The 16,089-nt window shown below is 38.1% G+C and overlaps 1 protein-coding gene across 4 annotated transcripts in view; it reads left to right on the top strand.

The window, feature by feature from the left end:
* SPPL2A (signal peptide peptidase like 2A) overlaps nucleotides 1-16,089 on the top strand; it is a 61,114-nt gene that overhangs the window by 20,687 nt on the left and 24,338 nt on the right. For 2 of the 4 annotated variants that reach the window (XM_047766359.1, XM_047766360.1), the window contains exons 2-7: nucleotides 6,933-7,052; nucleotides 7,833-8,015; nucleotides 8,801-8,890; nucleotides 9,379-9,512; nucleotides 13,997-14,059; nucleotides 14,836-14,987. In XM_047766359.1, coding sequence (XP_047622315.1) covers nucleotides 6,933-7,052; nucleotides 7,833-8,015; nucleotides 8,801-8,890; nucleotides 9,379-9,512; nucleotides 13,997-14,059; nucleotides 14,836-14,987 — 742 coding nt within the window. The remainder of the gene's footprint in view (nucleotides 1-6,932; nucleotides 7,053-7,832; nucleotides 8,016-8,800; nucleotides 8,891-9,378; nucleotides 9,513-13,996; nucleotides 14,060-14,835; nucleotides 14,988-16,089) is intronic. The other 2 variants (XM_047766361.1, XM_047766362.1) reach the window with 1 other exon arrangement.

A 16,089-nucleotide genomic window follows, 5' to 3' on the forward strand; every position in this document is an offset into this window, starting at 1 on the left:
GGTGAGCCTTGTCATTTGTGGTATTTTTGTTTCTGTTTGTGGCCTTTTCTTTTCTGCCTGGAGAAGCTCCTTTAGTATTTGTTGTAAAGTTGGTTTAACGTGCTGAATTCTCTTAGCTTTAGCTTATTTGTAAAGCTTTGATTTCTCCTTCAAATCTGAATGTGAGCTTTACTGGGTAGAATAATCTTGGTTAGAGGTTTTTTCCTTTCATCACATGAAGTATATCATGTCTGTCCCTTCTGGCCTGCAGAGTTTCTGCTGAAAATTCTGCTGATAACCTTATCGGGGCTCCCTTATATGTTATTTGTTTCTTTTCTCTTACTCTTTTCAATATTTTCTCTTTGTCTTTAATTTTGGTCAGTTTGATTAATATGTGTCTCAGGGTGTTCCTCCTTGGGTTTATTTTATATGGTACTTGTTGCCCTTCTGGATTCAAGTGAGTGCTTCCTTTCCCATGTTAGGGAAGTTTTCAGCTATTATCTCTTCAAATATTTTTTTTCTGTCCCTTTCTCTCTCTCTCCAGATTCTGGCATTCCTGTAATTCAGATGTTGGTGCATTTAACATTGTCCCAGAATTCTCTGAGACTATCTTCATTTCTTTTCAATCTTTTTTCTCTTTTCTGTTCCACATCAGTGATTTCCACTAGTCTGGCTTCCACCTCGCTTATTCATTCTTCTGCCTTCTGTATTCTGCTGTTGGTTGCTTGTAATGAATTTTTTATTTCAGTTATTGTATTTTGCATCTCTGCTTGCCTGAGTTTTAAATCGCGTGTTTCCTTGCTCAGTGTTTGCTATAAATTATCAATCTTTGCCTCCAGTTTATTTCCAATATCCTGCATCATCTTGAGCATCATCAGTCTAAAGTTTTTTTCCTGGAGGCTGATAATCTCCAGATCACTTACCTGTTTTTCTGGGGGGGGTTTTTGTTTGTTTTTTGTTTTTGTTTTGCTCTCTCATATGAGTTATAGTTTTCTGTCTTTTCATTTTTATAGGTTTTTGGTGTGGTGTCCTTTTTTGCAGACAATAGTGTTGTAGCCTCTCTTACTTCTGGTGTCTGCCCCCCTTGTGGCTGAAGTAGCTAGGTATGGGGGCTTGCTGTAGGCTTCCTGATGGGAGGGACTGGTGCCTGTCCACTGTAGGTGGGCTGATTGTATCCCTCTGGTGGTTGGGGCTTTGTCTCTGGTCGAGATTAGAGGCATGTCTGTGCCTGAGGGGTCTTTAGGCAGGCCATTTACTCATGGGTGGGGCTATGATCCCACCTGGATTATTGTTTGGCCTGGGGCTCCTCAGTGCTGATTGGTGGGGCCAGATTTTCTGAATATGGCCACCTCCAGAGAAATGCATGCTGATGAATATTCCTGAGAGCCCTGCTTCCATGTCCTTCCCCTACAACAAACCACAGTCACCCCATTTTCCCAGGAGATCCTCCAAGAAGTGCAGTCATGTTCAACCCAGATTCCTATGGAGCCTTTGCTTTGTGCTGGGACCCATTGCACGTGAAAGTCTGTGTGTGCCTTTCAGGAATGGGGTCTTTGTTTCCCCTAGTCCTATGGAGCTCTTGCGCACCAGCCCCACTGGCCTTCAATGCCAGATGCTCCGGGGGCTCTTTCTCCCAATGCCAGATCACCAGGCATGGGGATTTGACGTGGGGCTCAGAACTCTCACTCCTGTAGGTGAGTCTCTGTGATACAGTTACTTTCCAGTCTGTGAGCTTCCCACCCAGGATGTATGGGGTTGTTTATATCATGTAATCACCCCTCCTACCTCTTGATGTGGCCTCCTCTTTTTCTTCTGGAGTAGGATATCTTTTTGAAAGTTTCCAGTCCATTTGGTTGAAGGTTGCGCAGCATTTGGTTGTAATTTTGTTGTTTTTAATGAGAGAAGTTGAGCTCCAATCCTTCTATTCCACCATCTTAATCCCATCCAATGAGTTTTGCTTTTATCAGTGATAAATTTTCTACCATTGTAGGAAAGATTATAGTTCCTCTGTAGCAATAAGTTTTTGTCATAGCTGGACATCTTTGTACTTCCTTGGACTTTTAAGCTTAAAAAAAAATCTCTTGGAGTTCCTGTCAAAACTCAGTGGAAGTGAAACTAACTAGGATCTTTGAGGATGTGGATTTGATCCCTGGCCTCGCTCAGTGGGTTAAGGATCAGTATTGCCGTGAGCTGTGGTGTAGGTTGCAGACACAGCTTGGAGCCTGTTTTGCTGTGGCTGTGGCATAGACTGGCAGTTGTGGCTCACATTCGACCCCTAGCCTGGAAATTTCCATGTGCCACAGGTGCAGCCCTAAAAAAAATAATAATAATTTAAAATAATAAAATAAAAAATTTTAAAAACTCTTAGTTTCTGTAATTATAAAAGTAACACTGAGGAGTTCCTACTGTGGCTCAGCAGTAAAGAACCTGACTAGTATTCACAAAGATGTGGGTTTGGTTCCTGGCCTCGCTTAGTGGGTTAAGGATCTGGCATTGCCATGAGCTGTGGTGTAGGTTGCAGATGCAGCTCAGATCCTGCCTTGCTGTGTCTGTGGCATAGGCCAGCAGCTGCAGCTCCAATTTGACCCCTAGCCTGGGCACCTCTGTATGCCGCTGGTGCAGCCCTAAGAAAAGAAAAAAAAAAAAAACACTGAATATTATACAGTTATATAAAAGGAGGTAGTATTGGAGTTCCCATCATGGCACAGTGAAAACAAATCTGACTAGGAACCATGAGCTTGTGGGTTCAATCCCTGGCCTCGCTCAGTGGGTTAAGGTTCTGGCATTGCTGCAAGCTGTGGTGTAGGTCACAGATGCAGCTCATATCCTGTGTTGCTGTGGCTGTGGTGTAGGCCAGCAGCTATAGCTCCTATTGGAGCCCTCTCCTGGGAAACTCCATATACCTAAATAAATAAATGGAGTTTGTGTATAAGTATCAAGTGGAAAATCTAACATAAAATTTAAATTTAGAAAAGCTACAAAGCAGTATGTTTGTTATGATCCCATGTGTGTAAAACAAACACTGTATGTATGTATCGTCATGTCTGCAAAGACATAAAAAACCCCTGAGGGGTGATGGAGAGCCAAAATGAGAGGAAAGGGACTTTATTTGTTTTTTCCTTTTATAATTTTTCTTTCCACTCTTTTCACACTCGTCTCTGCTTTTGTTGTCTTTTTTTTAATAGTCTGATGTGTCTTTCTTCACAACCTTCTTGAAGTTCACATAAATGTACATATAGGGAGCTTTGAGAGGGTCATTCTTTTTATAAAAACAGGAAACACTATAAATATTTTTCTGGGAGTTCCCCTCATGATGCAGTGGAAATGAATCTAAGAACCATGAAGTTGTGGGTTCAATCCCTGGCCTCACTCAGTGGATTATGGATCTGGCATTGCTGTGAGCTGTGGTGTAGGTCGCAGATACAGCTCAATTCTGGCATTATTGTGGCTCTGGTGTAGGCTGGCAGCTGTAGCTTCAATTGGTTCCCTAGCCTGGGAACCTCCATGTGCCGCAAGTGTGGCCCTAAAAAAAAAAAAAAAAAATTTTTCTGAAGCCTGCTTTCCTCATTATAGATATCTATTTCTACAGACATATGTAGTTCTTTCTTTTTAATAACTGTGTACTGTGCATACCATAATGTAATGGATCCTTATCTGTGGAAGATGTTGTTTTTGTCTTGTTTTGTTTTTTGCTATAACAGATAACATGGTGGTGAATATCCTTGTACATTTACCTTTGTACAGTCTTTGTGCATTTGTATAATACATCTGTAATATATGAATCAGAAAATTGTATATATTAAAACGTTTCATTGATACTGCCAATTGTCTATTGTAAAGGTTATGTCTCTTCAGCAGCAATGTGCATGGTTAAAACCCAAATCCTGGTTTAGGTACATTCCTCTCCAAAAGAAGCTTAGTAGAATGACTGATTCCATTCTGTGCAAGGTAGAGGATAAAGTCAGCCTAAAAACAAGGAAGTCCTCAAAGACTAATGGGGTCTTGTTAAAAATATACAAAGAGCAAGCTAAAGGAGGCTCTACTGGCCAAATTTGGGATAATTTGAACATAAAATGAATAATTGTAATTGTATTACATTGAATTTTTAAAAATCAGTGAATCTGTAGTGATAGTAAACAAAAGATGGTAGAGAAAGTTATTTTTATTTTTAAATTTATTTTTATTTATTTATTTTTGGCTGCACCCATGGCATGTGGAAGTTCCCAGGCCAGGGATCAAACCTGTGCCACAGCAGCAACCCAAGCCATAGCAGTGACAATGCTGAATTCTTAACCCATTCTGCCACCAGGGAATTCCAAAAATCTTTTTTTAAAAGGAAGAATAGTGGCTAATAGGGAGTTCTCACTGTGGTTCAACAGGTTAAGAACCCGACTAGGGAGTTCCTGTCGTGGCGCAGCAGAAACAAATCTGACTAGGAACCATGAGGTTGCAAGTTCCATCCCTGGCCTCGCTCAGTGGGTTAAGGATCTGGCATTGCTATGAGCTGCGGTGTAGGTCACAGGCAAGGCTCGGATCCTGCATTGCTGTGTCTGGCATAGGCTGGCAACTGTAGCTCCGATTGGACCCCTAGCCTGGGAACCTCCATATGCCACAGGTACAGACCTAAAAAGCAAAATAAATAAATAATTTAATTAATTAATTAATTTTAAAAAGAACCCAACCTAGTATCCTTGAGGATGCAGGTTCTATCCCTGACCTTGCTCAGTAGGTTAAAGATCCAGCATTGCCACAAGCTGCAGTGTAGGTCGCAGATGCAGCTTCGATCTGGCATTGCTGTGGCTGCGGAATAGGCCAGCAGCTGCAGTTCCAATTTGACCCCTAGTCTGGAACTTCCATATACCACAAGTGAGACCCTAGATAATAATAATAATAATATTAATAACAAATGTAGAGGATTGACGGTATTAAAGAACATTCACCATTTCACAACCTCTAACATAATATGTAAAACTAAATTCAAGCATGGATCATCATGATGAGGTATGGAGGCTAAAACACTAGATGAGAAATTGTTGAACAATTCATGTAGTGCCACAAATTACTTACCAGTCACAACAGGTAAAATTATTTAATTTTACACTGGAGAAATCCTGCATTACTGTGTTAACCAAGCAAACTCCCCATCACTAATGGGTAGGACACCCTGATATCATGTGCCATTTCATTTGATGCAAAAAGTACACAAATCACTTACAACATATTCTTTCAAAAATGTTTAAGCTAAATCTAATCAACCTAATGACTGTCTGCAGAATTACTTACCCTCTGTAGTTATAACTGTAGATGATTCTACTATATGACCTTACGTAGGTTTTATTAGTAACTTCTCTGAGTCTCAGAGCCCTCATTTATAAAACAGTGATAATGAATCACATGAATGTATGCCAATAACCTGAATATACTTTGTTGTATTTGTATAGTTTGTTTACAATGTAAAAATAGTTTGATGTACAGTAAGAATTTAATATATTAGTTCGCCTCTGTTGTCAGAATCTATTTATGGCCACCAAAGATAAAGCTGAGTGAAAACATTTTTCCACAAATAATTTCCTTATGTAACTATTTTATGTAATCTGATGGCCTATTTCAGGAATTTTTTACACTTGCTTAAATCCATGAGCTAATAAAACCCAAGTATGCTGGAAAGCCTTCTAATCTCAAATGTTCAAGGGAGATTTTAGGAAAGCATTGATCAGAGCATTGCTGTACTCTTTAGACATTTAGATCAACCTCTATGAAATTACCAATTTTATAGCTCAAAAATGGTCAAATATCAGAATTTCCACTGTGGCACAGCAGGTTAAGGATCCAGCATTGTCTTTGTGACAACATGGGTTGGATTCCCCACCCAGTCCAGTGGGTTAATGATCTGGCGTTGCTGCAGCTATGGTGTAGGTTGCTGCAATAGCTTAGATTTGATCCCTGGCCCAGGAACTTCCATATGCCATGCATGGGTGTAGCAAAAAAAAAAAAAAAAAAAGACTCAACCTAATGCATGCTTTACTGATGGAAGCTTAGTATATCATCTTTATCTGCCAATTTTTTTTCTCTCTTATGTTGTTGAGTAATATTTTCGCAATTGATGAGAGAGGGAAGATCTGGATTGATCTAAGTTTGAAGGAAATTGTATGTAGAGTGATATTTTAATTATCTCAGGTTGTTTCTTCATTTTATATACTCCATTTCCACCTCCCACCCCCATGTACAATGGCTATTCTTTATAGTCATTTCTTGGCTCTTTTTGCTTTCCAGGTAATGTGAAATGAGGCAAAGGGAAAGAACATGTTTCTAGCTCTTCATTTTCCTCACTTTAAACTCTGGACTGATCTTTTTGAGTAGACAGTTGTAGGGCCTTAAACACTTGAGATAGTACTTAGAAATAATGATGTACCTTTTTTTTTTTTTTAACCCTAGTTACTCATAGAATATGAAGGCAAAATAGGCCGAGGGATTTTAAGTGCATTTTCTTCTATAGAATATGAACAGTGGAATGATAACTCATAAGAGATTGGAAAGGAAGGTTTCAGGCTGTGAAGGGAGTATTGAAGTTAAAACATTATAGCAAGATTCCTCCCTGGGATATGGCTCTTATAACAAGGGCCTGTTATAGGTTAAGGATCCAGCGTTGTCACTGCCATGGCTCTGGTTGCAGCTGTGGCACAGGTTTAATCCCTGGTCTGGGAACTTCTACATGTGATGGACATGGAAAACCCCCCAGAGGCCTGTAAGAAACATTCCTTAAAGAATATGTTTTGGACAAATGTGTATAGTTTTACTGTTTCCTCAAAAAGAAGAAATTAATTCATTGGAAGATATTCCCCCTTGAGGAAATATGGTCAAACTTGTATATAAGTAGTTTTATTAAAGGATTTTATCTTAGGTCTTGGCCAGCCAAATTATTGCCACTATGAAAATTATTGTTTGTGTCCTAGACAGCTGCTCAGGAAGCAATCCTGCATGCATCCAGAAACGGCCTGCCTTCACCATCAAAGGACTACTGCATGCTGTATAACCCTCATTGGACAGCTCTTCCAAGTACCCTAGAAAATGCAGTAAGTAAATCACATCTTCTATTTTATTTATAAACATAAAAATATTAATGTGAGAATCAGTGATTATTATGTTTTAGCATGTAATCTAGTTATAATATATCATGATTAATAAATAATTTATTGCTTTGCTTAAGTATTTTTCTCTGTGTGGGAAAAACAAGTTAGAGAATTTGAAAATACTTACCTCAAAGCCTGATTGTCATCAAATATTTCTGATTCAAAAGAACCTGGTTGGAGTTGCCATTGTGGCTCAGCAGGTTAAGAACCTGACTATTGTCTGTGAGGCCTGCAGGTTCAGTTCCCTGCCTCACTCAGTGGGTTAAGGATCCAGCATAGCCACAAGCTGCAGTGCAGATCACAGATGTGGCTCAGATCCTGTGCTGCTATGACTGTGGTGTAGGCCAGCAGCTGCAGCTCTGATTCAACCCTTAGCCTGGGAACTTCCATATACTGCAGGTGCAGCCTTAAGAAAAAAAGCCTAGTGTATTTGGAATTCCTGCTTTGGTGCAATGGGTTTATGATCTGGCTTGTCTCTGTGGAGGCACTGGTTGATCCCCAGCCTGGCACAGTGGGTTAAGTATCCAGTGCTGCTGCAGCAGTGGTGTAAGTCACAGCTCTGGCTTGGATATGATGCCTGGCTTGGGAACTTCCATATACCATGGGGGCGATGAAAAAGAGAAAAAAGAACCTGGTATTAAACAACAATGTTGATACTTGGTCACTGAATGCAGTAAGGTAAAATATGCTATTTATCATATTAAAGCCATTTCCTTTTTCCAGACTTCCATTAGTTTGATGAATTTGACTACCACACCACTGTGCAGCCTTTCTGATATTCCTCCTGAAGGAATAAAGAACAAAGCAGTTGTGGTACAGTGGGGAACCTGCCAATTTCTTGAAAAAGCCAGAATTGCACAAACAGGAGGTGCTGAAGCATTGTTGGTTGCCAATAACAGTGTCCTAGTAAGTTAAAACTATAATGACTTCTTTTGAGTTCAAGATAACAAATTTCACAGGAATTGAACTATCTTTGTGTGTGGTTTAGGGGCTGGGTTTTAAATAATCTGACAGTGGGATTCTTTTTTGTTTGTTTGTTTTTGTTTTTTAGGCTTTTTTGTTCTATTTTAATGTAGCAATCATTTTTTTAAAACTTTATATTAGAGTATAGTTGATTTACAGTGTTGTGGGATTCTTTTTAAATAAACCATTATGGTTATGATAAGTGTTTAATTGGGAAATTTTGTTTCTTTTCCATTCCTAAACTAGACAAGACTATGTTAGGAACAAGTGTGTATGTGTGTAAGATATCAGTTTAAGTTTATGCTTATAGGATTCCAGTTTGAGAACTCTTACTGTAATATTAAGAAAGAACACATTAAACTGTTTTATAACTAAAAAGACATAATATTTGGCATTCCCATGTGGCTCAGTGGGTTAAGAACCTAACAAGTATCCATGAGGATGCGGGTTCAATCTCTGGCCTCGCTCAGTGGGTTGAGAATCCTGCATTGCCCCAACTTGTGGCATAGGCTGCAGATGCGGCTTGGATCTGGTGTTGCTGTGGTTGTGGCATAGGCCAGCAGCTACAGCTCCAATTTGACCCATAGCCTGGGAACTTCCATATGCTTCAAGCGCCACCATAAAAATTTAAAAAAAGATGTAATATTTGTGTTTAATAGAATAATTTATATTTTATTCTGAAATATGCTAGTAGTTCTTAGGTTCTCATAATGTTTTTTTTCTTTTAGTTTCCTCCCTCAGGGAACAAATCTGAATTTCATGATGTGAAAATATTGGTTGCATTTATAAACCACAAAGACTTTAAAGATATGAAGCAGGTAAATTAGGGATTATATATTAGACAAAATTTATGAATAAGTAATACCACATTTTACTTTTAACCATTGATATTTAATTTAAATTATTGTATATGTTCCATTTGCTAACAAGAAGTTATTAAGACCTATTGAGTCTTTATTTGAAAAGTATTCATCCCACATTTAGCACAAGGTGTTTCAGAGCCCTAATGTTAGGAAGAATATTTATTTGTTTTGACCTCTTTTAAAAAATTTTTGTGTCATCATTTATCTTTAAATCCTTGAACAAAATGTGATTATGTGGAACACTGCGCTTTCAAGATTTAATAAACCAAAGCATTGCCTCATGATTTTCACAAGAGACTATATCATGTTGTCAGAATAGTTCTATTATTCTTGACTGTCTTATGTGTAGTGTCCATTCCAGAATGAAATTGGAGCATTGCTGCCATATACTATAGTAAAAAGAAAACTATTTCTAGTGTATTAACTGCTATTTTCCCTTTTAGGCTCTCGGAGATAATATTACTGTGAAAATGTATTCTCCATCGTGGCCTAACTTTGACTATACTATGGTGGTTATTTTTGTAATTGCTGTGTTCACTGTGGCATTAGGTGGATACTGGAGCGGGCTAATTGAATTGTAAGTTTAATTAAACTTCATAGTTTTTAAGATAAATGGTTAAAATTATTGTTTGGTAATCATTTTATCATATAACAACATTTAAAATTCTACTTGTTCTCAGAATATAGTGCTGACAAAGTTAGATTTCAGGTGTATGCTCATGTAGATCTTTAACTTTTCACTGAGAAAAAAGGAGTCAGAGGTTCTTCTAGTCCTTTTGCTGGCAAGGAGACACTGAAATTTCACCAAAGACTCTTTTAAATTAAGATGTTTACTTATCTCTTTCAGAAAAAGTGAAGAATGTTAGTATCTTAATGTACCTATTTACTTAGATTGGAAGAAAATTAATAAGAATATGGGAAGTTTTTTAGCTCCTCCTGAAAACTTATATGTACTTCTCCTGAGTTGAGCCATTACAATGTGACCTCATCTTTTTTTATTTTTATTTTTGATCCCTCATCATTTTTTAAAATGCTTTAGGAACTCAAGGATATTAATTAAGCATGTTCATATTTTAATTTAAATGTAAAAATTCCAATGTACATGAAATTTGGATTTATCTATTTAATAACAACCTAAACCCAGTCTTCTTACAGTTACATACCTTTGGCTGTAGATTAAAGCAGGCAATATAGTATAGAAGGATCAGTTCATATTTATAATTGAGTAAAAAACTGTGCTCAGAGCATATTATTTTATGCATAAAGGTCAATATATTCACCTTGTGAATTTATTATGGATTAATTAAAGTCCATTAAAAAGGGCTTATTTAGGAGTTCCCATCATGGCTCAGTGGAAATAAATCTGACTAATATCCATGAGGATGCAGTTTCAATCCCTGTAGTTGTGGCCAAGAGGTTAAGGGAATGGAGTAGAAGCTAAATAAATTTATTTGTAGTTTCTTAAAATACTAAAATTTGATTAATTTACATCAAGAGAGAAAGCTTAGGAGTTCCCATCATGGCACAGTGGAAACAAATCTGACTAGGAACCATGAGGTTGTGGGTTCAATCCCTGTCCTAACTTAATGGGTTAAGGATCTGGCATTGCTGTGAGATGTGGTAGAGGTCACAGACATGGCTCGGATCCTGCATTGTGTTATAGGCCAGCAGCTGTAGCTCCAGTTTGACCCCTAGCCTGGAAACCTCCATATGCCACGCTAGAAAACAGGGGGGGGGGGAAAGAGAGAGAAAGCTTAGGGAGTTCCTGCTGTGGCACAGTGGGTTAAGACCTGTCATTGTCTCTGTGGTGATGCAGGTTCAGTCACCTGCTCAGAGCAGTGCATTAAGGATCTAGCATTGCCACAGCTGTGGCATAGATCTCAGCTGTGACTTGTATTGATCCCAGGCCCAAGAACTTCCATATAGCACAGGTTAGGGCTTAACAAGTGTAGGTTCCTAGAGTAGTGAGCTTTAAATGTTTTACATATTTGGAAAACACATTTCAACATGTTAGTCATATGTTTTCAGATGATTAAGCATTGTTTTTTCTTCATTATTAGTCTTTATAAGGCATAATGTGTAAGAAGCTCTCCAAAATAATTTTCTAGATTATATGATGAAACTATAAATAATTTCCCCAAAGCTACAGATTCATTAAAGTGTTTTCCCACTTAATATAGATTCTCACTATGCTCCCATTGTTATGTAAATTTTTTCTCTAGAGTAGTGCTTCTTAAAGTGTAATGTGCATGCAAACTGTCTTAAGATCTCATTAAAATTAAAAAAAGGAGTTCCCGTCGTGGCTCAGTGGTTAACAAATCTGACTAGGAACCATGAGGTGGCGGGTTTGATCCCTGGCCTTGCTCAGTGTGTTAAGGATCGGCGTTGCTGTGAGCTATGGTATAGGTCACAGATGTGGCTCTAATCCCGAGTTGCTGTGGCTCTGGCTAGGCCAGTGGCTATAACTCTGATTAGACCCCTAGTGTGGGAGTTTCCATATGCAGTGGGTGTGGCCCTAGAAAAGAAAAAATATTAATTAAATAAAATTAAATTTAAAAAATTCAGATATTCAGATTTGGTAGACTGGGGATGGATGCTAAGATTCTACAGTTTTAACAAACTGAGCCATGGACCAGACTTTGAGTTAGCAAGGCAACTTTCATATACATGTCAGAGCAGGCTTCTCAAGAAAGTTGAATATGGGAAAGAAGTACATATAAGTTATTTTATTCATAAAATGTGATGATGGGCAAAAATAAAGAATATGTTGCCTTCATTAGCCATGTTGAGAGAGATGTCCTTTACTTGCAAGATTATGGATTTTGAAACTGAGGTGACTGATTCTGAGTAAGATAAAGATAGAAAGAACTAAATGTATATGTTGCAGAGGGTGGTGACAGTATAGAGAAACAGAGTATGAATCAGTGATAAAATGGGAAAAGTTCCAGAATAAGTAGAATTATTGAGGACATAAGAACAATTTGCAACAACATGGCTGGACTTTGATTTATTTCACGTCATATAATGCCATCAAAGACAAATACTGAATGATCTCATTTATATGTAGGTTCTTAAAAAAATAAATGAAATCATAGATACAGAGAACAGATTGGTAGTTACCAGAGTTGGGGAGGCTAGGGGTGGGCAAAATGGGTGAAAGTAATCAAAAGATATAGACTTCAAGTTATAAAATAAATAATTTCTGGGGATGTACATACAACATGACCATTGTTAATAATATTGTACTGTATATTTGAAAGTTGCTAAGAGAGATCTTAAAAGTTCTTGTCACACAAAAAAGTGTGTAGTGATGGATGTGAACTAGATTTATTGTGGGGTCATTTTCCAATATATTACAAATATTGAATCAATGTGTCATATACCTGAACCTAATATGAAGTTATATGTTATGTCTTAATTTTAAAAAAATAACACAAGAATTATTATTTAGCAAGTAAAGAGTGGTAGACTGAAAGAGAAGGGAAGGGAGAATAAGGCTTAGGGAAGGGAAAATTTTTGAGAATAGAACCTCATGACCCAGAATTACCCTGCCAAATGAAAAATGTATCTTATGCAAAAGGGGGAAAATGCCTTGATTTCACCTAAAGACTTTTCAGTGGGGAATTAAAGCCTTATTATAATGAGATCACCAGTCCTCATCATAAACTCAAGATGACATGAAAGAAAGCTTGTCTTCCCCATTGCATGTGGCTCTTGAGCTGATTTAAGAGTACAGTTTCTTAAAAATATAATTTTAGCATGATATAAATCTAGGGGTTCCTGTCATGGCGTTGTGGAAATGAATCCGACTAGGAACCATGAGGTTGTAGATTCGATCCCTGGCCTTGCTCAGTGGGTTAAAGATCTGGTGTTGCCCTGAGCTGTGGTGTAGGTCACAGACGTGGCTCAGATCTGATATTGCTGTGACTGTGACATAGGCCAGCAGCTGCAGCTCCAATTCAGCCCCTAGCCTGGGAACGTCCATATGCTCCAGGTTTGGCCCTAAATAAATAAATAAATAAATCTAGTAGTATATGTTTTCCCTCAAGAAACTGCCTGATGGGAGTTCCCAACATGGCTCAGCAGAAACAAATCTGACTAGTATCCATGAGGATACAGGTTCAATCCCTGGTCTTGCTCAGTGAGTTAAGGATCTGGCATTGCTGTGAGCTGTGGTGTGGGTTGCAGACACGGCTCAGATCTGGTGTGGCTGTGGCTGTGGCTGTGGTGTAGGCCAGCGACTACAGCTCTCATTTGACCCCTAGCCTGGGAACCTCCATATGCCGAAAGTTCAGCCCTAAAAAGAAAAAACAATAAGAACAAAAAAACAAAAAAACTGCCTGATGCTTTTTAGTACACTGAGAATGAACATACAACTCTTTCATTGTTAAGGCTTATATGTGTATTCTGATTTTTTTAAAGTTTTTAAATGTATCTGTTTGCAGTGATAGATACCAAAAGTCGACCTGTTTTCCTACTCAGTACCGCTTTCATTGAAACATCTATTAATACCCTGTCATCAACTCTCCAGTTTCAGGGAGGTACTATGTGTCTCACCCCAAGCTCTTTCCCTGCTCTTTTCCCATACAGACTCCCTACAGTTAGTTGCAAATGCTTAGAATGTGATGATCCCAGTCTACAATTCTAATAAGGAAGTGGCATATTGGTGAATAAGCAGTTTGACAAATGTACAGTTTGATAAAAGTAATTTTTTTTTTTTTTGGACTGCCCTGTGGCATAAGAAGTTCTTGGGCTAGGGCCAGGGATTGAACCTGCATTCTGCTGCTGCAGAGATGCCACCAATCCCATTGTACTACAGCGGGAACTCCAGAAATAAATCTTTTTTTTAACCTAAAGTTTATCTTGCTCCCAGGCCTGATGAAAGGGTCAGGATATACCAAAAAGGAACAGAATTTAGTAAACTAGAGTTAAAGGGACAAGAGCTGAAAAAGTATGTAGTGGGTTGCATTTAATTGGGAAGAGACAATAAGGTGAACAGAACAGACTGCTCAACAAAGGACACTTATGACTCTTTCCTTTTCAACTTCTGCCTTTTATTAGCTGTATAACCCAGCAAGGGATATTGGGAGAATTAGAAACAATGTTTTGCTGTCTTAAATCAAGGTAGGACAAAGCTATGTCTTGAACTTCTTTTGACTCCTTCCTAATACATTGATGAGCAACAAACAGATATATAGTAAATACTTAGTAGATTGATAGAAGAATTTAGTGATTACTTTGAAGAGAAGCTAATTCAAAATACTTTACTATCTTAGGTTGGTAATATTAAGTGTGTAAAAAGGTTATCATTTGAAACTTATTACATCAGTGTAGTTTCCAAATTAGATAATGTAAACGTTCATAAACATTAATTTGTTCATATCATAAATAGCATCTGCTTCAACAGTTTTGCCTCCAGAAAAAAATGCTGTTTCAAAAGTTGGAGTTCCAGAATTCCTGTCGCGCCTCAGTGGTTAACGAACCTGACTAGTAACCATGAGGTTGTGGGTTCAATCCCTGGACTCGCTCAGTGGGTTAAGGATCTGGCTTTGCTGTGAGCTGTGGTGTAGGTCATAGATGCATCTCGGATCTGGCATTGCTGTGGCTGTGGTATAGGCCAGCAGCTGCAACTCCAATTTGACCCCTAGCCTGAGAACTTGCATATGCCACAGGTGCAGCTCTAAAAAGACAAAAAAAAAAAAAGGAAGTTAGTGGTTAGTAACAGATCAACTCTGGAGGGTAGAATTATAAGGAATTTTTACTTTCCACATTAAATATTTCTTTTTGGTGTGTAGTTTTTAAAGTAATCAGAAACAATTTTAAGCTGGTGCTAGAGATAGATTTTTAAAATAACTGTATTTCTCAAAGATTTGCTGAAATTCCTATGTATGTTTGTGCAGGGAAAACATGAAGGCAGTGACAAACTCTGAAGATAGAGAAATGAGGAAAAAGAAGGAAGAATATTTTACTTTTAGTCCTTTAACAGTTGTAATATTTGTTGTCATCTGCTGCGTTATGATGGTCTTACTTTATTTCTTCTACAAATGGTTGGGTAAGAAGTCATATTTTATATTTGCTGCTTTTAGCATATAATACTTTAATTTACTTTGCCAAATTTATCTTTTCCTTTAAGGCATTCTACCTAGAAAACTTAAGTGAATAATTTATAACTAACTTTTTAAATTTCCACAAGTATTAGGTCTCTATTACTCTGGTGTGTAAAAACAAAATTCCAATCAAAGAAGTTCCTTTTTGGCTCAGCAGGTTAAGAACCTGACTGGTGGAGTTTCCATCATGGCTTGGTGGAAACAAATCTGACTAGCGTCCATGACGACTCAGGTTTTGTCCCTGGCCTTGCTCAGTGGGTTAAGGATCTGGCATTGCTGTGAGCTGTGGTGTAGGTCGCAGCTACAGCTCCAATTCAGCCCCTAGCCTAGGAACTTCCATATGATATGCTGAAGTTTCAGTCTTAAAAAGAAAAAAAATCTAATTAAAAATATTATAAGTCTTGAGATAAAAACATTTTTTCATGGATGACTTGAAAGAATTGCTATGGGCCCTAACTTTTCCTCTCTGCAGGTAAAGCCTGAAAACCCAGTATCTAAGTAGCCGACTAAGGACTTCTTTGTTATATTTAGTTACCTGAAACAGATCATTCAGATTACTGATTTATTGCTTCTGCTTACCCCCAAAGTGTGATTTGTCCTTTTTGTCAGTTTGCAAATCACGATGTTATATTCCTCAAATTTTGTTCTCACTTATATAAACATTTAAGAGCATACTGCTTCTAAAGACACACAGATACTTGCCTGTGGTCTAGAGAATGACTGATAGGGGTAATAATGGCATGCCCATCCTCTGGATAGTCCTCTTAGTGTTCTGATAAGATGGAAATTTGCCATCTGTGGCCAACATATAACAAAAAAGAGGAGAGAGGAGTTCCCTGGTGGCTCAGTGGTTTAAGGATCCAGTGTTGTCACTGCTGTGGCATTCACACTGTGGGTTCAGTCCCTGGCCCCAGAACCTCTGTAGGCCACAAGTGTGCCAAAAAAAAAAAAGAGAGAGAGAGAGAGAGATCTCAGGGAAAAGAGAAGTATGCCTGATGAGAACTAGCAAAAACCCTTTGTAAAAAAAAAAAAAAATCACAGGTTATA

The sequence above is a fragment of the Phacochoerus africanus genome, chromosome 2 (assembly GCF_016906955.1).
Source record: "Phacochoerus africanus isolate WHEZ1 chromosome 2, ROS_Pafr_v1, whole genome shotgun sequence".
NCBI classification, from domain to species: Eukaryota; Metazoa; Chordata; class Mammalia; order Artiodactyla; family Suidae; genus Phacochoerus; species Phacochoerus africanus.